The sequence below is a fragment of the Trichoderma virens genome (assembly GCF_000170995.1).
Source record: "Trichoderma virens Gv29-8 chromosome Unknown TRIVIscaffold_87, whole genome shotgun sequence".
Lineage (NCBI taxonomy): Eukaryota > Fungi > Ascomycota > Sordariomycetes > Hypocreales > Hypocreaceae > Trichoderma > Trichoderma virens.
Window position 1 is genome coordinate 13,110 of NW_014013662.1, and position 23,880 is coordinate 36,989.

General features: G+C 43.8%; 6 protein-coding genes across 6 annotated transcripts; 1 reads left to right on the forward strand and 5 right to left on the reverse strand.

The window, feature by feature from the left end:
• Positions 1–1,616: 1,616 nt before the first annotated feature.
• TRIVIDRAFT_67053 (uncharacterized protein) lies at positions 1,617–2,245 on the reverse strand (the record flags this gene model as incomplete). The annotated part of the gene is made up of 2 exons (XM_014096546.1): positions 1,617–1,985; positions 2,042–2,245. The coding sequence occupies 2 exons, from the start codon at positions 2,243–2,245 to the stop codon at positions 1,617–1,619; spliced, it is 573 nt and encodes a 190-aa protein (XP_013952021.1).
• A 4,281-nt stretch (positions 2,246–6,526) lies between these two features.
• TRIVIDRAFT_44555 (uncharacterized protein) lies at positions 6,527–7,380 on the forward strand (the record flags this gene model as incomplete). The annotated part of the gene is made up of 2 exons (XM_014096547.1): positions 6,527–6,585; positions 6,660–7,380. The coding sequence occupies 2 exons, from the start codon at positions 6,527–6,529 to the stop codon at positions 7,378–7,380; spliced, it is 780 nt and encodes a 259-aa protein (XP_013952022.1).
• A 1,522-nt stretch (positions 7,381–8,902) lies between these two features.
• Positions 8,903–11,105, reverse strand: TRIVIDRAFT_210230 (uncharacterized protein; the record flags this gene model as incomplete). The annotated part of the gene is made up of 6 exons (XM_014096548.1): positions 8,903–9,618; positions 9,825–10,363; positions 10,517–10,587; positions 10,641–10,652; positions 10,775–10,864; positions 11,055–11,105. 6 exons carry the CDS (start codon positions 11,103–11,105, stop codon positions 8,903–8,905), a joined length of 1,479 nt encoding a protein of 492 aa, XP_013952023.1.
• Positions 11,106–14,340: 3,235 nt separating this feature from the next.
• On the reverse strand, positions 14,341–15,394 carry TRIVIDRAFT_136014 (uncharacterized protein; the record flags this gene model as incomplete). Its single annotated transcript, XM_014096549.1, has 2 exons — positions 14,341–15,147; positions 15,215–15,394. Coding segments are annotated over 2 exons (987 nt in total), but the record flags the coding sequence as incomplete, so codon positions are not given.
• A 1,015-nt stretch (positions 15,395–16,409) lies between these two features.
• Positions 16,410–17,381, reverse strand: TRIVIDRAFT_128617 (uncharacterized protein; the record flags this gene model as incomplete). The annotated part of the gene is made up of 3 exons (XM_014096550.1): positions 16,410–16,787; positions 16,823–17,062; positions 17,124–17,381. Coding segments are annotated over 3 exons (876 nt in total), but the record flags the coding sequence as incomplete, so codon positions are not given.
• A 1,762-nt stretch (positions 17,382–19,143) lies between these two features.
• On the reverse strand, positions 19,144–21,018 carry TRIVIDRAFT_112103 (glycoside hydrolase family 79 protein; the record flags this gene model as incomplete). The annotated part of the gene is made up of 7 exons (XM_014096551.1): positions 19,144–19,668; positions 19,728–19,939; positions 19,989–20,026; positions 20,078–20,140; positions 20,195–20,651; positions 20,735–20,788; positions 20,844–21,018. The coding sequence occupies 7 exons, from the start codon at positions 21,016–21,018 to the stop codon at positions 19,144–19,146; spliced, it is 1,524 nt and encodes a 507-aa protein (XP_013952026.1).
• Positions 21,019–23,880: the final 2,862 nt, after the last annotated feature.

The following is a 23,880-nucleotide window of genomic DNA, read 5'->3' on the forward strand; positions in this document are numbered from 1 at the left end:
CTCATCGAGCGTTTGACGTTGGGCTGCTTAATCAGATGACAGGCACGCAGATGGCGAAATAAAACGTCACGTCTCGAAAACGATTTGTCACAGCGAGGGCATGGTAGGATGGCCTTAAGGTTTGGGGGGAGATGGGTAAGTTGGTGCCGGTCGAGATGGCTCGGGCGAGAAAACGTTTTTGTGCAGTGAGGACATTGTAGCGAGGGAGAAAGAGTTCGTCGTTTACTTGGCGGGGACATTTTTGGTAGAGATCAGCCTCATCTTTTGCAGGCAATGTGGTACTGAGAGGAAATTGGAGACAGCCTTGCACAAGGGAGATTTAAAAGAAAAGAAAAACACCTAAGCACATAGAGATAGAGTCTGGGGAACGCGGGGCGAAATTAGACAGCTCCAAGGCTTATTAGGTCTAGTTGAGTGCTTTTAATTACCCTAGATCTCTACTAATCCATCCATAGTGGCGCCTTAGAATCTGGTGCAATGAAGCAGATCCATAGGAACATTAAGCTTCCATCTCTTTTGTTTCCCTGATAACCCAGATTGTCTTCTCCATAATGCTTAGGGTCTCTGTATGTCGGTTACTGCGGCTTTCAGGTGAAAGAAGTAGGGTTTTGGTTCATTTATTAACACGAACACAATCGCGGAGAGACTTTTGAGTTTTTCTTGCCACTGGGGCTCAACAGCTAACTAGCGACATGTTTATCCAATATCTTCCAATATTAATACTATTAATACTGTCCGGAAACACGCCTCGCCGCTTTCCCATTCATATTTGCTTGACACATGAATGAGTATCAAAGTATGTCATAACCTAGGATAAGAGTAACCTACAATGCCCGAGCCAACCGCAAACGACAATTAAACTACAATCTACTCACGACTATGACTCCTCTTGCACGAATGATAAGTCACAATTGAGTCAACTAGTATAGCCCATAATCAACCTTATTCCTTTGATAGCATTAATCACTCTAAAATCATTATGGTAACCACGTTGATATCGACTGCTGCTATTTTCTTCCACGATGTAAGTAGCGCATTCAAAGTACTACTTTGCTGGAAATATAGATATCATTATACACTTGTAGAAAGCTAGGCAAATTATGAGCAGTATTCTCCTCACATATTATACTTGATCCTTTAGCAAGACAACATCTCAAACATTTCTCAGCTAATCAACTCCGCGTTATACCAATTCTAAAGGAATTCCTCTCACGCTCCAAGTTACCACAATTCTGTGTGTCGCATAGCATTACGGACGGGGTGGGGTGGATGCATTACCCCGCATTCAGCGAACCAATAGCACTGCGATTGTTGCAGCGCAAATGCCCAAAAACGAGTGGCACAGTCCGGTCTTGCCACCTGTGGTCGGAGCGTACCACTTCTTAATGAGAAGCCGAAGGGTGAAGCGAATCGGGAAAAATAGCCATATGGTAGAATCCAAGAGGTCACGAGAAGTAGTATAAGTCAGGCTCTACACAGAGGCACCTAGAGAGAGAAGTAATGTAAAGTTTGAGCTGGATAGAACGTTTAGGTGATGTATCATACGGATATAAACCTGCGTTGCTATCTACAATTTGAACAAATTACAGATTTTATACTTCATTGAACAACCAACTCTAGTACAAGATAGCATCGCCGGCATCCATGAGCAAGTTAGGAACAGTGTAAAAGGCATTTTGAGTAGCCTGGTCACAAGTAGCGGCCGCACCGGAATTAATAAAGCCCCAGTGAAACATGTTCAACTGCCATCCTAAGCCATCCAATGCCAGGCCAAGGTTAATTGCTGACGTCCGTGCATCGCTAGAACTGTCTTCAAATCCTGGTAGGTTGCCAAGTGTGTCGGCTGCATGAGTGCCGGCAGCCACGAACTTAGGAACCAAAGCACAAATCTCAGCAGCTTGTGCGGCAGTGGCACCGCCGATGTTCACATCGCCGTTCTTGTTGGGCAAGAGATTTAGTGTGCTGGTGAAGCTATCGGCAAGACTCTATGACCTCAGTGTTAGTCACTCCCGAATTACGCCCCGTTTCTCTTAGAACGCACTTGATAAGGAGAAGCAGCGTTCTGCTCAGTGAACTCTGGGGTAGTTTGCTGCAGAGTGGCTCGAAGATCTCCGTTAGTTTGAAGTGAATCAATGACACCCTTGAGGAGAGCTGTGGCCTGGTCTGCAGTGAGGTCCGCGGGATTAGCGGCTACAGAACTGACACCGACACCGGCAAGAGCCAGAGCAAAGAAATTAGAGCGCATTCTGAAGTGGGCTTCTTCGATTACAAGAGAAAATAAGGTGGTTGATCTATAAATGTGAAAATCGAGGGTGAAAATGATCAGTTCCACAGCAATAGGGAGTCTAATTTATAGTTTTGCAATATTATGCTTCGCCGATAACTTTATCTGTAAAATGCCAGGTTAAGGAATTCCGGAACAATAAAAATTAGACGCGGCCAGTTAATGCCCCGATGGAATCCACTGGATTTGTCTGCCGGGGGACTGTTTGTATAGAGGAACAATATTCTACCATCGCGTATTTAACCAGCTGCCTAAAATAAAGTATGTTACATTTAAACTTTTTGAACCGCCGCAGTTTGGGAAACTTAATCGGCCCGATGTAGCTTACTGACAAGCGATGTGTTGCATATCTCAATATAGCAGCATCATACTGAGTGGAAAAGTCGGGGTGTAACAAGCAACTGGTTCACTAGCATATACTCCCAATCAACGTGGTCAATAGCTCTTCGGAAATGTAATAAATGCATGTTCATTGCATTTAATTAAAAATTGTTTATACTATGATAACTCGCCTGGTTTCCTCTTCTTGGGTAACTTGTGTATTTACAAGATTTATATATCGAGTAATCTATCAGCCACTGTAATAAATACCAGAGAAAATTAAACTCGTATTGTAGTTCACCATGTTTGGTAATGGAAAAATAATAACCGGAGATATATGTATATCGAAAATCTTTGCTATGTAATAGTCCTTTTGCTGCACAGTTTTATAACGGATCTCACACGCGGGCATATTGATCTTTGCAATTACCGTCTCGCCTATTCTCTCACAGACCACTTGCCAAAGACGCTCCTTGATATCATCAACAGGGCAAAGTAACGTCACCTGAAATATGAAGGTACAATCTCACCAACGACGTTTGCGATGCACCGTTGTCAATGCACCGTTGCTTTAATATATTATAGGATGTAACTGAGTCTACTTTACTCTGGACAGTTCCGATTATGTTTCTCACGGTCCAGCTAATTTTCCTTTCCTCTTCTTTCCTTTTTCTTAAGATATGAAAGCAATCCTTAGTAAGGCTTTAGAAAGTGAATGGCAGAGATATAGTTAACCTTACTAACTTTATGTGTTAATAGAAGCCTGCCGCATTCGCACCTAGCGAAATTATCCATGTAAGGGCATAGCTGTCCTCTTGGGCCCCTCCACCTTGATCTCATTCCAATTACATATTAAAGATTATGTAAAATATGACATGTATTAGAAAGCGTAAGTTTAAGTATACATATATCAACCCCCTTAATGTTCATGCGAACAATTCAAATTGATGAGTAGTTGAGCGTGTTAGCGCAGTATTTGATGTTATATATCTAGTCATGATGTATTAATAAGATGGCAAAAACTAGAAACATGTTTATATCTGCTTTTACATACCATTCAAGCACATATTTGACGTGAGGAAAACCATCCAGCAACAACGATATTACTAAGCTGCTATTAGCTATAATTTTTGGCTTTTTGGGTGTTACTTGCCACTTACCTAACAGTTTGTATGAATCGTTGTTCCGGTAAAGGCTACCAGGTCGTTTGCCACATTATCTCACCGACGCCACGACGTCTGATTTCTGCCATAGATATCGATTTTCTTTAAGTCTTTCTACAAAAATGATATTGATGAGGCCAATGCCACGCATATCATATTCCATTCTGTGGGATTATGGATTGTGTACGGAGTACTCGATCCTCAATGTCAAGATTGGTAAATGGTAGCACAGTCCAACCAACCCGGTGATAACAATACTGTCGTAAAGGTATAAGAATATTAAAAATTACTTCGAAAGACCTATTTCTGTACCAGGCAGCTCAAAGTGAAGGTTATATAAGCCAAATTTCATCCTTGCTTAGGGCGTCTGACGATTGCGCTGCCGGGGTATCATGGCCCCGTTTTGTGTGCTTTGTCAAGCAGTAAGACTAATGCTCACGTTTCGTAGTTTGGCATTGCTCATGTGCACCTCATTCTGAAAACCTTCTAGTTCCCATACCGTATGCCAATTCATCCATAGAGCCATCAAGGCTCCAGACGCAAATCAATGCACGAGGGAGCATCAGGGTAGATCGAAACCGAGGATTCTACCTCTGCCATATTGACCAAAACCCATGCCAGACATGATCATCACAATCTAGATTCTAAGCAACTCTATGACGAAAGAAGCATGCATTGTCAGTGGCAATATTAAGAAGGTCATATACTCCGAGCCATTTGCGCCGGCACACCTATAGTCGGTGGATGGACGAGCATACACCGACTTTTTGAACAAACATAGGGCGGGAATGTATCGCCATTCTGGGAGAGGCGAAAGCGACCTAATAAGCTAGCTTCCTCATTCTGAGGAGTGCATACTTTAAATTCCGGGACACAATCTCCGTCTTGGTCGCCTGAAGTGAATTGAGCTTGGTCCTTTAGTAATTAAGACCTTACAAGAAGACATGTCTAGATCAGACCGTAATCATTTCCACATGCTACTAGAAGCTTCAACTGTCAAAATTAGAAAGGTATGACTTGCTCTTATGTTTACATTCCCTAAACGAAGCCGCCGGTCTATTTATAGAAGCAGATTAGTGACAAGCGGATGCACATCTGCTGCCCCAAACTTGTTACCCCAACAGCGATGGGTTAGATGGGTAGGTGCGGTTCCAGGATGCACGCATTGTCGGAAGCACAATGTTGAATAAGGAGGATACAGCGTCGAATTAGTCTGGTTCAATCCTTCTATAGACAAATATCCGCTGTTGTGTCGACTGTCACTTGACTCAGTGCATACATGAAATGGCTAGCTAGTATTTCTTCTTGACGAGCAGATAGAACAACTGATCGATGGGGACAGAAGAACATCACAATGCGTCCAATAGCTTCACATGTTCTGAAAATCTCCCATGTGAAGACCCGGTTTAGCTGCTCAATGTTGTTAAGGTAAAGGGGATTCGTGATAAGTCCGAGTCTAGTCCGAATCTTCAGAACAATCAGACTTTGCCATCCTTGACGGCGGCGTATATGTAAACAGCCGTCCGGTTGAGAAACTAGTATGTTTGCAACGTATTTCTGATGCTGTGGATCCTGATTCAAACTTGCCGAGTGGCGTTGATTCACTCATATTATTAACACATCAGACTGTCTCCTAGATCGTGTGACAAATTGTAATTAAGAGCTCACGAAGTTGGGAACTGTAACGCGAGATATGACGAAAAGCATCGCAATCTCGCTTAGCACAAGTCAAGTGCCACGCTCACCATTGTCAGCACTGAATAATTACCTCTTGAAATCGGACGGTGCTGCAGCATTTTATCATCATATGATTTGGATGGCATCCCTGTTGATGATGCGTAGGATCTGTGGAAGGTGTGCCCGTTCATAGCTGTACAGAATATGCCTGCTGCTTTCGCGATATATGTCATGTGATGCTGGTATGAGCAGCCTTTAATACGGTAAACCTATATCGTGATACGAATTATCACGGTTCAAGATAATAGCTAAAGCGCTCAAGCATTTACGGTGATTCCCTGCGTCAGCTCTGCAAATACATGAAGCCCGTTGGATTAATAGTAGATTAGATAAGATTATGCACACAGGTTTGAAGGAGAAACATGTAGATATCCGGCCATGATATTGATATCTTCACTATGCTGCATTTTAGGAATACATCGTTGATCTAATTTCACCGAGAGATTCCTCTTGAAAACTAAGGCATGCATCATCTTACTCTACATGTTTGAAGGGTACATGTATTTGTCTCGTTTAAACAGAAGCTGTACAGTGCCCTAAGGAGCGAATCGCAATGATATAACGAGCATCTTAAGGGTGCAACACTGTGGTACTATTCAATCAATTTATTTATCATACCTAAACGAAAGTGCAATTTTGATGTGAACAGGACAAAAACGAAGAATCTATGGAGAAGAAAACTGGCGTTCGTAAGTTCGTGGTCATTCTACCCTGAATTCGAGAACATGCACTCAAAGTGGTAACCTGACCTCGCCATCAGCTTCCTCAATCGACATCTCATAGATTCTGCAAACTTCGTCTGCCGGACGTAGCTTCCTTGCTCCGCAGTGGGGGAGCGGCAATACTTCGTCCTCGATTTCCTCTCTAGTTCGGTGGCTGGGTGCGGGGGCGACTATGGTCCATGGCACATCCAAATCGCCTGTCATTCTTAAAGCAGCCGATTCCGTATGAACTACCTACATGGGAAGGCTAGATTCTGCCATTTAGTCTATCTCCTTTTCAAATCATTTGCATTAAAAAAATGACATCCATCGACGAACTACAAGGCAAACTCGCCTTGATCACGGGAGCATCTGGCGGGTAGGTTTCACTAAACGAAACCTGATCTTGACTTACGTGCATCGATAATCGCTCATGTCTCTTATTTATGTCAGGATCGGCAAAGCTTGTGCCGATGTTCTATATCGCCAGGGTGTGCACCTTACTCTTACCTATTCGTCATCGAAAGGTGATGCCGACCGCCTCGTCGATGAGCTAAGTAAGATTGAGCTACCAGAGCGATTCGGCCGGCCAAAGGTCTCTACTCATCAAGTCGACATGGTTTCTCCTGAGCAAATTGACCGAGTTTTTGACCATATCAAGATTAAGCATGGACAATTTCCTGATATTCTCGTCTCGAATGCCGGTCATGGGAAACGCATCCCGAATCTTGAAGATATCAGTCTCGATGAATGGGAGTATACAATTCGCGTGAACTTGACAGCATCATTCATATTATGTAAACTAGCTATACCACGCATGAAGGAGAAAGGCTGGGGGCGAATCATTTTGATGGGAAGCATTGCAGGCTACGGAGGAGGAATCAACGGCTGTCACTATGCAGCATCCAAAGCGGGATTGATGGGTATGGTGAAGAATCTGGCTCTCAAACACGCGCAAGACGGAATCACCATCAACGATATTGCCCCTGCGATGATTGGGGGCACACGTATGATTCCAGATGCTCAATTTGTCGAGGGCACACCAGGTGATGTACGGAATATACCTGTTGGGCGACTCGGTAGGCCGGAAGAGGTCGCGAATGTAGTCATAATGCTGTGCAAGACTGGGTATATGACAGGCCAGAGCATACTGCTTAGCGGAGGACTAAAATAGTCTCCAATGAAGCATATTGATAATTGATTTGTTTTGTACGTTTCTCAATAGCGATAGCCTTGAATGTTAGTGTTTTTGACGCAGCGTCCTCGGACTTATTAACGTCCGGGTGAGAGAACACACACTCTATGTCATCGAAAACAAGCCTTTTCTGTGTAATATTGCCATCTCCAACAGATTTGCTACTGCCCAATATCATACATCTCCGGCTGTGATAACATATTCGGCCAGGGTACCTAGCTCGCTAGGGACTTTGGTAGTTTCTAATTTGTCCTACTTTCAGCCGACTCCTCGTGAATTACGTCAAAGTTGGCAGTATATTGTATCATATTAAGGACAATGTTGCCACCATCTTTACGAGCATGATAGCCCTCCAACATCAGTTTCTGGGCAGAAGTCAATCGGCAATAAGACCAACAGAAGCACCGTCCTAATCTGCCATGGGTGACCAGATTGCTCAAGCATACCTCTTCTATTCTTCGGACGCTTATATCTCACAGGCCGCACTACATTCTACTCGCGTCCAATTTTGCATCTATCTGGAGCAATATTTAAAGGTCGGTCCTTATCAAAGCACATTGCCTTGCCCTTGAATCACCAAACCCTATTTTCCAGTGATCTTTGCCACAGCTCCTCAAAGTGCAAGGTGACCATTTATTGTCTACAAGTGGCCAATTGGATTAATAGACAGCTAAGAGGCCGAAAAATAATTTGATCGGGCGGAAGAGAAGGTCATTAACGCACATTTTCCACTGGAGACCTTCCCATGACGGTAGGAATGGCTGAGTCTAACAGCACTACTTAAATTAATTCGGTACGCGGGCTTTGAATCACGCCAGTTCGAATAAATCTACCAATAAATGCACGCCACTCCGAGAATAGGATCAGTATTGAATGGGATGCTATTTAAAGCTTGTTGATTGTCATCTACACTTAACTTTTCGTCCACCCTTATTACCGTTGCTGGAAATTGTGACATTCTTATTCCGATCTAATGCCATTATAGTAACAGGAGCATTTTCGAACAATCGACGAGACAAAGGTTGTTGGAGTTTGACATATTTCTCCATGTGGACTTTGATTGCGTCAATAGATGTAATGTATTCCCAAAACCTAGTTGGACATGCTGCTGATGTTAAGACTGATCAAAGTAAAGCGAATCTCATAGACTCAATAGCAGCAGCTTAGTATTTCCATTATACACTCCACAACAAGTCTCGGGATCTTTAATAATGTCTTTATTCGACAACTGTCAGCAAACAATTACGGGTAATCTCCATGGCTTTTTATCATTTTCAACAATAGTCCGATATTAATCCAATTCAATGTACTAGGGCGTTCTGAGGATTATCAAATGAGTTACACTAAAGATTGCTGTCGCGCGCAGGCTGAGCTTGATGTTGTATGTTTTCACTGTTGCAGTAGTATACTTTCAGTACCCTATACCGTAGTCTGACTAACTCGTCATACGCTAACTAATTTATACCTCAGTCAATAAATAAATTGAAAGATGAGCGAAGAGTTATATAAAATCATCTGCAAAGAATGCCGCAGACAGAGAAGGGCGTTTCTGGGGGTCCTTTACTACTTGAACATCAAGCGCTAAGCGCTGATTGTTTGTCATGTCTTGAAGTCTCTGTAAGCACCAATTTTTCTGTTCGGCATTGCCTCTTTGTTCCCAATACCAATGAAGATTAAAGAAGTATGCCATAGCACCCTGGACTTGGAGTGTATTATCTCCTAGACCCCTAGCTAGTGTTCTTTTGATATAATTGGCAAAAAGATCTAAAATGCTGTAATCTTTGCCAAGGCTTGTTAATCTACCGGGTAGTTGAACGGGATCGGAAAAAAGTGCTGACAAGCTTGTAAATCGGGTTTGTAACTGCTTGATGAGCAAATTGAAGCGGATTTCTAATGACCAATGGAGCATCCAAAGGTCGTTGGCTTGAGCAGCAGCAATACCTACCACCTGCGGCTGAGCAATATCACCGTCTGGAACTGCTGTTGCAATAGGACATGGTGTAACAGCAGCCATTTCTCGAAGCCATCGATCTAGGTTGCGCTCCATTACGGATGCATGGCTGAGTAGATATCGAGTCGCAAGGAGGCCTCGCTGCACTTTCCTCTCAGTTAGAAAGACAATAGCGTCCAATCTATCTGCATACTCGCATATTGTAGGCAATGCTATAACTGCTTCGATGGCCTTGTGCGTTAGATAATTTGGATCTTCCTTCTTGGCTAGGCAAAGGGTATTGTATGGTGCATGACACAAAGAATCCTCGTCTGTGTCTCGCAGCATCGTAAAACTGCCGAGGATATGAGCAACGGAGATGCCAAATATTTGAGAGATGAACGTACACCAAGATAGCGAAGCCTCTGAACAAGAACCCTCGTCAAATCGCTACATGGAAAACTTGCGCCGAACCGTTGCACGAGATGCAAACCACCCTTGATATGGGCCATGTAACCCCCATTCGCCCCTTCACCGGCTAGAAGCTCAACACGCGAGAAAATTATGATACTCGCTAGGGTGGATCCGATATCCATGGGAGATGGCTTTTGTCTGACCCATATTATATCGCTTCCCCGCAGAGCGTGGAGTCCATTCGAGTAAAGCTCTGCTGAGCGGTTGATGAGTGCAGCGTCACCATTTTTTCGGCTAACGAATCCCGTATACAACGTAAGCAGTCCTTGATTCAGAGTTTCATTGCGACCATTAAGCAACGTAGCCAAGGAGCTTATCCAACCATCAGGAGAATTGACATATTGCTGCTGATTCGTCTTCTTGGGGAAGAGCAGATCCAAGAAAACGCCGGAAAAGGCATCACAAACCACTGCAGTTTGCCCCAATTGCATACATAGCGGGGCTTGAAAGCCTGGTTCAGCGTAACCGCTTGTCTGGCTGATAACATGACCAGGCCTACTGGCCGGACGCTCGTCAGCACGACGTGTCTTATCAATACTTCCGCCCTTTGGCCAATTACTACTGGTCGTTATATTAAAGTTGTACTTGCGATCATAACCTAAACACTGCCTGCCAGTAGTAAAGCAGCGCTGGCACTCCGGAAATCCAAGGTCACACTGCCAATCCTCTAGTCAGTCAAGGCAAACGCAATTGCAGTGATTCAAGGCTTACCCGGATTTTCCTTCTGCGACACGTCCCGCAGCCCCTAGGATGTTGATTAGAACCCATTTGTGGCGGGTACTCTGAGAAATACAAAAAATGTATAATGCAAAATATTAGGGGAAAAGAAACTTACAGAATAGGATACCTTGTGCGAGTTTAAGCAGTAGTCTAGCTCTTACGAATCTACTTGATATCGGCGATTCTTTGACTAGGTACCTAACCAAAAAGCGCGCAGCACTCAAAGGCGGTTGCATAATCGTTGCTTACGCTGATTGTCAGCGCCTGGAACATTAGTGCCCACGATTGGATGTCGCAGACCTCTACACTAACCGAATACAGTGCATCTTTGCCAAGAAACTGCATTAACATCCAATAGGGGGGTTGTATAGGATTTATTCTTAGGTAGTTATTAGGGTTCCTGTCTAGGTGCATGTACTACCTATTATGCAGTACCTTGAGATCTCATGCTTCGCCGCTTTGTCGCCGCATATTGTTTTGATCTCCTTGATGGCTGTTCTGCATGTTACATCTATCTACATATACCTACAAACGTAACATAATCCTCGGTGTACAAAGTCAAACGCAACGATCGTAGCATTACTTGATCCGTCGATTAATAATTAAGTCCTGATGTCAATCCTAGTATTTTTAGAAGGAAGGAATATGGAAACCCTTACTGAATTTAACTCAATAGTCTCGATGCGGGCGACCAATAAATCCTCACGCTGAGTTTCCATGCTTCATTGCTGCGTTCCTATGTTTCAGCTGTAGCCCTTGTTATTACTTGCTGCTTACCGTGCGCTTGCGTCACAGTTTCACTCCAGTCGGTGAGAATGAAAGCTCCGATCAGTAATGGAGTCGATGAAAATGTGCCAATGAATACAAAAGACCAGTACCGGATTTACATCGCCAAATGACACATCTTTCATGGCTATTAATAGCGGAGCCTCTAACAATCCTACCAAAGTGGTCACATTTCCTACTCCATGTATATAGAACCCACCCATCCTAAAATATGATCGGAAACACCCAGTTCTCCTCCGGTGATCAATTTGCAGTACCGACTTTGAACGCTTTACATAACGCTTGTCTCCTGGAGCCGATTTCGATGTGAAACTCGGACAGTGATCCATGGGGTAGGGTTAAAATACCCCATCTTACAAAATCTTTGCCGACTCCTCGCAATGACGGTTGGCTGACGCGCGATGACTCAAGTCGTGTAGTTTACTCATCACTACTTGGTATACCGGTTCTTGGATTATCATTTGAGGTCATTACCACCTTCAGTATAGAGACCGCATATTTATCTTAAAACTGTACTGAGGTGGCAGCTGATCCACGCCCTACATCTATTATTCCATCCAACCAGACTGCTTCCTCAATCGTCGCCAATCACGCGGCCCAGTGGTGGAATGCGACTTTGTGTGAAACATCCACGGGTTCTTTTACTATTTGCATGAATGGCTTCTACGATAGCACAATATGGAGAACTCACGGTGCTGTCTCTATGTTTGGAAACGGAACTCTATTCGACTTCCCTGCTGGAATAGTTTCCTTTCAGTCCATTGCGACTGTAACCCCTCTCCGTGTACGTGCCCGATGCCCCATAAACGTACCCTATGTCGAATCCTCTATCTTTTGTTCTGGTATAGATTGTGTCGTTGAAGCAATTCGGCCATTTAGGCAAGATCATCCGAACAGCAACTCCACAGGCCTTAGCTTTGCCGCAACTTTCAAGAAATTTAGCAAGAATCTCATCCCCTCAGTTGGCCAAGACCTACACGACGATACCAGCAGTCCCATCGAATTTTTTTCTTTCTGATCCCAAGACTAGAGACTTAGCCGGAATTGCGGGCGCGAATTTCTAAGGTGATAACGACTGAGCAAGTTACCAGGCGCCTCCAGCAAGTAATAAACACCTACTGGTACGGCAGTTTCTCGCCCGCGACCATGCTGGGAAGCACAGCTACTGCTAATACCTTAAACCGAACATCAACATGTGTAATTTCTGTAGCTCGCCAAAAACACGTTGTGGACTGGAAATGGTTCAGTGTGTTTATAATCTCCTCGGCAGTCATGGAAATGGTAGCTGCATTACGTTTCTGGCGCTAGTGATACATGGCCCGGATATTTTGGGATATGCTTCGACGATGCTATCAAACTCGGAATATTTATATCAGGGGAGGGGATTGGGAAGCGTAATGTAGGGCTACGAGAGGAGTCGACTGCTTAGACCAATGCGATTAAGGCTAGCGGACGTGAAACCAGACTGTCTTGTGGGATTTATTGCTATTGTCGAAGATAACGGCTTTTGGGAGCAAGGCGAATTGAGCTTGAAGAATAGAGTATATCATTGGATATAGCTTTTATTGGAAAGGTATGCTGCTCACACGACGGAACTATTAGAACTTATTCAAGTGTCAGAGAAAACCTAGTTTTAAATCCTAACGTAAGGAAAGACACTGCTATGGTTTCTACATCTGTTAGCAAGAGCCATCTTCTGAACGGTTCAAACTGTTTACGGTCACGCTGTGCCTTTCGGTCGTTCTGTGTAAGGTGAATAGTAGAAAACACCGGTGTTACTGTATTTAATGCCGACATATTTTGTGCGATGCCAGGCCGAAACCACCAGTATGAAGATCTTATAACCATTACATAGCCACTACTAGCAGTTGATTCTACCAACATGGTTGCGAGTCTCACGACGGTTCTTTTGCTCCACCGAGTTATTTGGGATACGCAACCCATAGCGGCAGAGGATTGCAGCGCCCTGTTGGGGGAAAAAAAATATGGGGACCAGATTCAGGATAGGCCGCACTGATGTCCATGCACATATCTGTATACCTAGTTGCCTAAGTAGTTAGTTAGGTGCCTTGTATCTTTATATGTACGTAGTGTCCTATGATTGATGCCCCATTGAAAGCTTACCCAACGATATGGAAGCGGCCGGCCCTTGTAGTGCGGTTAATGACAAACTGTTTCGGACGGACTCAAGGATTAACCTAACATCAGACTAGGCTACAGAAGCTCACTACACCTATAAAGGGGTGGTATTTGTTGAGATGTTGGGAGTAACGTGTGAGGCTAATGAATGAGTTGGCATTAGTGACATTCGCGATCAGGCGACCTCTAGCGGAGTATGAGTAGCACGCCATATGGGCATTTATTAATACATGCGACTTTCTGTAGATCATACCTCATACCAAACCGAAGTGCACTATTTATTCCTCAGCTATCAAACATACGAAAATAGGATTGATTCAAACTGTACGAGACCGTTTCGATTTGCTTGTTCTGACCTTTTTATGCGAGACGTAGCGGTTCATTGAAGGGCTAGCAAGACGTTATACCAATTCCACCTTCAGATCAGAACTCCACGCGGGTTCTCGAGTTGCATGGTTCAGGGCTATAATAAATATGCAATTCAGAACTAGATGCGCAAATTCATGCTGGTGTCACGGCTCGTTATTCGGCTATGAGAGATGAGTGGATTCTCGTAGTATCTTGTATATAGCCGTCGTGTTTCTATAAATACATTTGCCTGGGGCTGGATTTCCCTCATTCATTATGCGTAGTGACTCCCTTGCATTTCCCTCTTCACACGGATCCATCGCCTGAGCCTTGTGAGCGTATTTGTGCTACGGTTCCCCCTTTATTGGCTGTAGTCGCTGGCGCCATCGCTACGTGCTCGCCTTGCCTGTCATCGTTTCTTGACTCGCCATATGGCGCGGCAACGGCTTGGAACCGAGACCATGTACTGGATTGCTCTTTCATCCAATCTAGGAGCGACATTAATGTCAGGATACTGAGACGCTTGGTAACAATGTATTCAACTCGGACATACCATTCAGCTTGTACGAGATCTCCACGGGAATTGGCAACCAGGTAAAGAGTGCGGCAACTTGACCAAAGCCCCATTCGTTATCCTCAAATTCAGGTCCTGCTACCTTAATGAGCTCACTTCTCTGACCCCAGAGCTTGACTAGCCCCCACACCATGCCAACAAGAGATAGTGTTGTCAGCAGACTCCACACGACCGTCAGAATAGCCAAGACCCTGCGCAAGCTCGGCCGTTGCTGGATGCGAGGGAACACCGTGGTGGTGGTCTGCGCAAAGAATGACAATATACACAGGCCGGCAGCCGCGTACACTACGGCTTTGTTATATGGCACTGGTGTTACCTTGCGGAAAGCTGGTTCGTTCTGGCAGCCTAAGCTTGCCTGCAGCCAGTCCGTCTCCGAATGTCCTGATAGTTGGCTTTGGGATAAAGCAGCAGTGGCCAGAGCGAAGCCCAAAAGGAATTGTAAGAAACGTTGCCACCATCTGGCAATGGGGTGAATGAGACAGAAGAATATGACTAACAGAGAGTTAAGCTGTACAAAGTTCAAGATTTGCATCTCGGCGATTTCGAAAATCGTAGGATGTTGGCCCATGCGAACTAGCGTTGCCACTGCAGACGCCATAATGAGAAACCCATTTGATTCCCAAAAAATTGTTTGCACGTCAATAATCTCCTTGAAGAGTTTCCTCAGATAGAACACATCCCATTGGGGAAGACTGTTGTCAAAGATATCAAGGCCACGTAGAACTGGCCCGAAAATGATGGTTAATGCGACTTGGAATGAATAAGCGTACATCATCTGTCAGCATGTTTAATCATTAGTATCTGGCAATATTCGCAGCGTGGGGTCATAAAAAGCCGCATACTCCAATTCCAGACAAGTCTGGATTTCCTGTACCAAACGTGAGGATACATAGATTGGGACACTGTTCAATTTCTGCCGTAATATTGAGACCATGTTCCGTTGAGTAATTAAAGAATGCTTCAATGCTAGTAAAGTTACAATGCAAAGTTTCCGCCGCTAAGTTACCAGAGGTGACTGTTAAGTTAGCCATCTTTGTATATGCCAATATATAAAATGGCATTTAGGGCAGATCAAGTGGCCAGTCCATGGCCCATTTATACTTCGAAATATTATAGTAGGATTCCACTGCGTCTATTAATTGAACTAAATGCAACTCTTCGCATTCTATATCCCTATTTAGTATAAAGTCAGACAAGGGATGTGGAATGTATGAACTTAGTACGTTGGCAATCTATAAATAGGTACGGTAGAACTCTTCTTGCCGATAATATTTTATTTCGTGTTGTGGATTTCTTAATAGAGCACGTGCATTCAAAAAAAAAAAAATAATGAGAAGAAATATTTAATAATATCGCATTGCTATAACATCTTTAGCCATAGCTCAAACAAATATCACAAAAACATCACAAGCCTATCTATCTCAATAGCCGCAAGCAGTTCTATATACTGCTGAAGAATGGACATATGAAATCAAAAAAGCAAGTATGAGAGTCGGACTATATTTATAGTGCTCTCTTATTATTAAGTGATATAAAACTCTTTCTCTCCTTCATCAAGGGTAAAGAGGCGACAGTAAACTTTGCAATATCGGCACTATACGTGAATACGGCAGGAACCGATCTCGAATCTTAGCCTTGACATCAATAACGACCGTTATAGAATGACCTCTGGCGGGGCGTATACCAATAGGTGACTCGGTAGACAATTACCTTTGATTAAAAGAATTAAAAGGAGTAGCTTAGTCTTCCATGCATATCTCCTTGGCTGTAATAATCGCCGAAAAAGACCTAAGCTATAGACCAGTTGCATGCGTGTATGAATAAGTTAATATATCAGGTAAATGATGAGCTTTTGATTGTAAAAGTAAATATGCATATAAAGTATAAAACGCAGAAGAACAATCTGTCGCCGTCGCCGACATAGAGAATCTATATATCTATATGCTAGGGAGCAATACATTTTAATCATCTGGTTATTATTTATGAAAGCTCCAAGACATATATTCTCTATATACTCATTCAATCAAGCAATGAAAGCTCTGATTGTTTTATATGAAGAAGTAAAAATGGTGTTGTTCTATTTATCAATGTAACATAGCTCTCTTCAGGATGCCTTGTCAAGAAACAGCCAAGGACCATTCCCAGTGTAAAATCCCATGCAATCACTAGCGACAAGGTTTTAGAGCCGTCGGATCCTACGCAATCTAGGAAAATATTTCTAACTAAGATATTGCGTTCATTACCTTCAAATAACTGACTAACATTTCCTTCCCATATTTTCTCCGGCGATGGGACTCGGACATTAAGCATCTGTGGCGTGAGGTACTCAAAAGGCTTGAACTGAGGGAAATTGTTGATCAGGAGAGAATTTAAATGAACTTGTACCTTAAAGAGGACAAGAGCGAGCCTAAGCATCTTAGTTTAATGTTATAACCAGAATATCACTCGACGCACCGTTGATATTGCTCCCGAGCTACCGGGCTAATATTCTCGGCATCAATTCTTTCCTGGTCGAAAATACCGGTTCCTTGAAAAAGTTGACAAAGATGCTTGCTATTAATCATAGACGACGGAAACGTATCTGCTCCTCTATATACCGCTAGAACGAGTGAAATTGTGAGGGCTTGAAGATCCGGCAGATATTCTTGTCGAGGAGGTCGAGGTAAATCGTAGCCCTTTTTGACGTTGAACTATTAGTAATGTTTAGTAAATAAACCATTCATAGGGAGTTTAGGGAAGAGAATATCCCACAAGATCCCTGTCAAGGCGTCGAAGTATTGCGTCGTGAAATATTCTCGCCTGACAGCGTGTTTCGGGCGCAGTCCACAGACCTACAACCAAGACAGCTTGCATAATCTTTGGTGGCTGCGGCGTGCTTCGAAATGTCTGTTGATGCAAAAGAGGCCAATGCCCATGGAAATTGCGAAAATAGAGTTCCGTGAGCAGTTCTTGGTGTGGCGTCTCAAGGAGCAATAGAGTTGAGTCCGCTGGCACTCCCTGATTACTCACATGAAGATCATATCGCTCATGGTTAGGAGCTGCTGTCTTCAGGCAATCACCAACTGCATTTACAAGGTCTGAACTTATGAAGCACTTAGATCGTGATGCAACAGGTCGGCGCCTTGAGCTGCTGTGACTCAGTATGGTATGGCGCTTTAGAAGGTCCCTAGATGAAAGGCGTTTACAACCATTCACTTCTATTTGGAGCTTCTGGATCAAGCGTATTACCTTCTGTTGAACTTTGATTGACAAAAATGGCATGTGAATTGGCGGAGATCAGTATGATCTCTCTGATGGCGTGAGAGGTGCTCTTTTCTGAGATACGAGCGATTGCAGCTGGGGTATTGGCATTGGAACCTTGTCATCGTGGAATTGTGAAAGCTGATAAAAAGCTTCAAAAAGATCATATTAGGGGGCTAGGACATTCACCAAGAAGAAAACAAATCGATTACTGTAAGAGATTGTGGGATATAGCCCCAGAAGAGATGTGGGATGGGGTGGCGGTGTGATCTGGGATGATGCGGGATGCGGATTAGAGCGATGTGGGATATGACTTTACTAATCATAGTAGTCCCGCAACCCACCGTAATTGATTATCCAGTGATCAATACAGCTCTGCGATTCTTTATCGCATACAACTGTCGCAACTATCAGCTGTAAGTCAGGTCTTAGCGGCCTGGAGTATAGGGTATAAAAAGCGTAATTCCACACCGATAAAACATTTTTCGATTTAAAGGAAAAAGAAATTCTCATGACACCAAGACTGCTCATTCAGTATGAAGTTGAATACATTAAAATCGATCTCTCTGCTCTTAGCAAGCATATTGGCTTCTGCTCAGCTGCCGGACCCCAATGCGTACAGCTGTCCAAATGGGTTTATTAAATCCAGTGGCACTACCTATGCTACGATTGGGGCTAACGCAGGTGCTGTTAGCTCGATCATTGGAGATTGTAAATAAGACATGTATATCCTCGTGCTATTTTACATTGGCTAATGTTTGAAGTTTTTAATGGGACCTTTTTGGGAGCTACTTTTACTAGTACTACCGGCGTAGATAATGTGCCTGGCGCTACACGAACTGCCACTTTTGACTTTCCAGGAGCTGGAACTCTTACTGCCGAAGAAGAGGTATAATTTTTCTAGACGGTAACGATGTCTTATGCTCATGTTATACTCAGTTGCTCGGTTATACTCTGCTTCCTCATGGGGCCCTTAAGTGGCTATTCAATCTGGCAAATGGTATGTTGTGCACAAGCTATGCTCAGCTTGATTCCGCATATTTACTAACACGGACCTTAAATCAGCCCCTCTTCAATTCGCACCAGAGCATGCCCCCGGAGAATTCTATGGCTACTGGATAGGGCTTGAGACATTATACCTAAGTGACAGTGAGACATTTATCAGCTGGGGAAGTGTGATTTGTTCCACTAGGCAGGTATTTGGTAAGTGATGTTTGTTATCTCATATAACGTGTACCTTGACTCACTATATTTGAGATTTCGCTACCACTCACGAATTTGGCATCAACCAAACCATCCAAATTCTCCAAGATCAAGGTAAAATTCACGGCGTGAACCAATACCCTGTCTCTATAGGAGAACGGATTGGGTGATTGGCGGTAATAGAAAGTGGCATGAAGGCTTAAGTGGAAACTCATCTGTATACACTAATTTCCTATTCATATTCTTAAATTATATCTGTCATTTCTACGGTTTTTGTGGACAGAGGATATCAACGGATGTTTTTGTCCCCAACGGGCATAGAAACTATCTACTCATCCAATGTCACGACAACGGCTTCTGTGGATGGAATTGTCAACTTAGCCATTCCTTTTGAAATGCGTAACACCTCATTATGGGGTCTACCCGACTGTGTGAGCCGCCCATGGGTATAGTTCCAGCTGAGCCCACCCCACGAAATACCCGAGTCTGCGCTAGCTCCTGCTCCAAGAAGCCTCTGCACTTTGGCAACCTTTACTCCAGAGGGAAAGTTCAACTTAATCTGTTGGCTTGGACGAGGGTATCTAGTAGTGGAATTCCACTCGTCAAGATTGATGAGCACGTATTTGTTCAACTTTGATGACTCGTAAACACCATACGCAGAGAATTTCCAGAGCTCAGGGCCGAGATCGATGGGCAAAATTTGAACGTAGGGATTATGGCCAATTACGTCGGCCACAACGATTTGGCCATACAGTGGTGGTCTGACATAGGGTTGCATATTGCCAGTGGGTACAGGAACCCAACCCGTATATCCGAATGTGGTTCCTTGAATGAGATTGAAGCGTGTGATATTCTGTACTTTTTATTAATATATGGTGTCCAAAACACGAGAAAGAATGGGGGTTGACGTGCCAGAGACATTCCATACATGAGGTAGTCAATCAGCCATAGCGAGCTACCGAAAACTCCCTCTACTTGATTCATCAGTAGATTAGTGTAATCACTATTTGTCTCCCCGAGCAAGAAAGTGATGTTAGGGTAGTTAGTCTTCAAGTACTCATTTGCTGGCGAATAGATGCTAAGATTAGCCACAACAGCAGTGTGGTTCATGAAAGTTTCTGACTCTATTGTTAGATAGTAGAAAAAAGAAAAGAAAAGAAACCGAATACTGACCCTGAAGTCTGACCCAACCCTGGTTGCCAGCAGCATAGCTACCCCCTGTGTTAGCAAATGCGGGTCAGCATGCTATAATCACGACTTACTGGTGTAGAGAAACGGATTTGACGTGGTCAGTCAAGTCAATGCCGCCATTAAACGCGTTAGGACTTCTTCAGAATTAGCTGCGTTATAATCTCAATAGTTTCCTTGTCTTAACTGACGTGGTGAAGGTTTTTAATTGCGCGTTGGCGAATACCAGAGCTTGGAAGAACCTTTGCTCATCGAGGCCATACCGATTTCCTTTGAGGACAGTTTCTGAAATTGCATCCGCATACGTAGTCCACTCTTGAAGGTAGTCGTAAACGGTATACTCACAGGACCGAACGGCACACGGGTAGAGATCTACCTCATTTCCAATCTCAAAGTCAATCAGGTCGCCTTTTAGCGTGTTCATTACATGTTTGCACACTTCCATGGTGTTGTTGAGACCCCAGCTTGCATTGTTGGCAAGGTTAGCCTGGAAGCTCCACAATGAACCTGGAAAATTATTAAAGGCTTCAAAGTAAACAGGTCCAATATAAACTGCTGACGGAATGCCATTAGCACCCGTCTCCACCTGGATTGACTGCTCTTGCGAAGCATTATAGTACGTTCGATCGCTAGTACTTGGTATTAGCACTTTAGACATTTTCAGTCAGCAGGCAGAGCTAATTACGCAGATGTGCCGCCCACACGGATGTACGGGTGTTTCCCAGTCTTACTATAAAGTAGATCTAGGATATCACGGGAGAACAGGTTAGGGTGACTATTATTTCCTACAGAGACTGGATTAGCAAGAAGTCACTATCGATTTGCCTAGAAGTAACCTACCAGCGAAATCAGGAAGCCAATGGGCCGGGAAAGAGAAAGATGCGAAAGCATGATCCACGATTTGGGAAGCTCCAGGGGGCACGATACCAGGAGCAGCAATCCTAATTGGGGGATTGGAAGTTGCTACGGCTTGCTGGGATAGACAGAGAGCCACTAGAAGAGTGTGTCGCAACATTTTGAAGGAATCAACGTTGTCGAGGCTGAAGAGATGTATAAGGTCTGAAGAACTCGATATTCGAATGCAATGTTCGAGAGCTGAGCTTTTATACCCATTTTGCCTGATGCCAGCCTTTTAGACGCATCCGTCCACAGCTAGTACTAGTAAGCATTCAGAGCATTTCTGAAGCTGTTACTCCAATGAAGACATTCAACCTAGGCAGTTCGTCATTGTGGCTAGCTCAAAGAAGGCATGGATTAATCCACAAACTGGCCTCGGGGACTATACGGGAGCGTCAATCAGGGGAGAAACCCGTGAAGCAGTCTGCTATAGAGGGTATGGTGGCGGTATTCGGCAGCTATCTACCGGAGTTCGGCAGGATCACGGTGAGGGGCTTTCTCGCCGTTCCTCAATTGCCAGCGGCTTTCGGGTGGCAGGCAAGCAGCTACAACTTTAGAGCGGCTTTCATCATCAACATCTCGATGTAGGCTTAGCGTTATAAGCAATAGAATTTGATCAATTTCAGCTGGAACATGATGACGAGAGAATGGTTGCGTGAATAAGGCCTGTTGCCAACAATAGTGGATAAGACGCCAAGCTACATATGCTTGAATGCTCACGACGTGTCTGTCCAAAACTGGATCAAGCGGGAGCACTCAACTGCAATCAAACAACATTCATTAACATCATGAAAGATCAAAAGAACATATCTAGTACGAAATGAATTAGAATGATGTGACGCTATCGCGGGCACAAGGTGCAGCTTCCAGGGAAAATGATGATACGGTACGGAGTACTCTCCCAGCCATGAATGAATACATTACATATCTTGCTTCCATGCGATATTCAGTTTACTGCGGACTGTTAGAGTCCACCTAACTATTTCCTGCTGGATTCACGTAATGAGCTGCTATCGACATATTTTATTTAGTACTAAACCTAGGACCCATTGAAAAAAATTAAAAATGAGAAAATAACAATGTATCAAGTGTCGATATCAAGCTCGTGCATTTCATAATTTATCTGTGCGGGGATTGTACCCGACGTCACAATATATAGTTCGACTCAATACTTCATGACGATGATTCTTGTTCCATTTTGGTAACATATGCTCTATGACCAAGTAGCCATTAATAATTCGCGGTGGTTCGTTCCTTGGAACGAAAAAAAAAGGTTTGTTATGTGTGGTAGCCACACCATTCCCAAATTTAAATACGAAGAACCAATAGCACGAAGGTTCTACAACTTGGGAAGAGATCTACTAAACTTAGTAAACACTATCAGCATCAGCAGTGCCAATTGCGACAAAAGAAACTTCGTTGAAATCTTTTGTATTGATACCCAAATAGACCCTCCGATTGCGCGTTGAAATTATATGCCACATTACAATGCGATAGGATTGACTTGGATATAATCGCATAGTAAACATAGATTGTACTGTATCATGTCGCTCTACACAGGTGAATGATACCTACGGTAATGTTGCGGAAACAGGCCAAAGCTGGCAATTGTCACTTTGTTTTAAAAAAGAAAATCCTTACCAACGTCCACAACCAATGTGAAATGATGAAAGCGGCGCCCTTGGTCCAAATCCTTTGTGGTCATTATTCAAATGATACACATCATACCATAGGATGAGGAAATCACCGCATTGATACATGTTCCCAAATTACAGATATAAACAAGGTGAATATGTAATATATGGACTGACCGCAAAGCGATCCCGTCTTTGTATGCGTTTCGGCATTTCCACGGCTCAAAATAGCATGGAGAATTGTGCAGAAATACGTCGCGTGCGGCCTTGCATTCTGCCCAACGAGATCACATCCTTCTAGAGAAATTCGAAAATTTATTTCAGTTTTGAAAAGTCATGGAAGTTTTCCATTAAGTTTTATCCAGCAAATGGCATGCCAGCTGCGCCGAATACTCATAGGAAAATGACTTCCGTCTTTTCAATTAGGGTGGATTTATCGCGCGGTAGCCCATTCAGCGGGGGTTTATCTCCCTTGACCTGAGGTTATACTGATGAATTGGTACGGAATGACTAGTTGCGGCACCTGATTTCATAATCATTTAACATATCTACTAAGTAAGAAGACAAAGTGGTTGAAAACGTCCATGTTGTGGCCTTTCGATCTTTGTCGCACTCGGTGCTAAGGACTAGGGTTATATCTGACGATTGCCCCAATGTAGGTTGCGAATAGTAGTAGCAGTTTACAGAAATTGCCCTACCGATCAATGTCCTAATTACTATGATCATCATCAATGATAATAGTGTTTGAATGAACCATAAGGCTTTAACAGGGAAACTGGATCAGCCGTTCTCCATACTGGACAAGAATCGTCATGCAACTTTGTAGGGTCACTAGGTGTCTCCGTGACGAAAAGTACCGCGCGCCTAACCGCCATCCCCGCACCACCATCTCCACTTAAGGTATGAATTACTCAGGAGAGAGGTTTATCTCCACGAAGTATTTGCAGGCACCGATAAACTATGTTAGAGCATGTGCAAAAGTCATGTTGCTAGTACTCCGTAGTAGAGATGACATGGGCGGGCTATAGGCCTTCTATGGCTACGAATGAGTCCGCATTGAATATTATGACATGTTATTCTCTTTGCGTGATGCTTCTGCCTGCAGAACTAAGGAGCCTGAAGATTGTGGCGACTTAAGGCCCAATAGCAAAGGTAGAGAGGGGGAAGCGGCCTTGCGGGCCACGGAACTAACAAGCGAGTCATAATAACGAAACCTATTGGATGCTAGTTGCTGCAGGAGTGATGCAGGAGTGCTGCATGTATGAACAACAGCGCATGATTGCTGGCAAATGCACCTATTACTGCGCGCTACATGTCCTATTGGCGCCGCATGCTGCCACGTATAT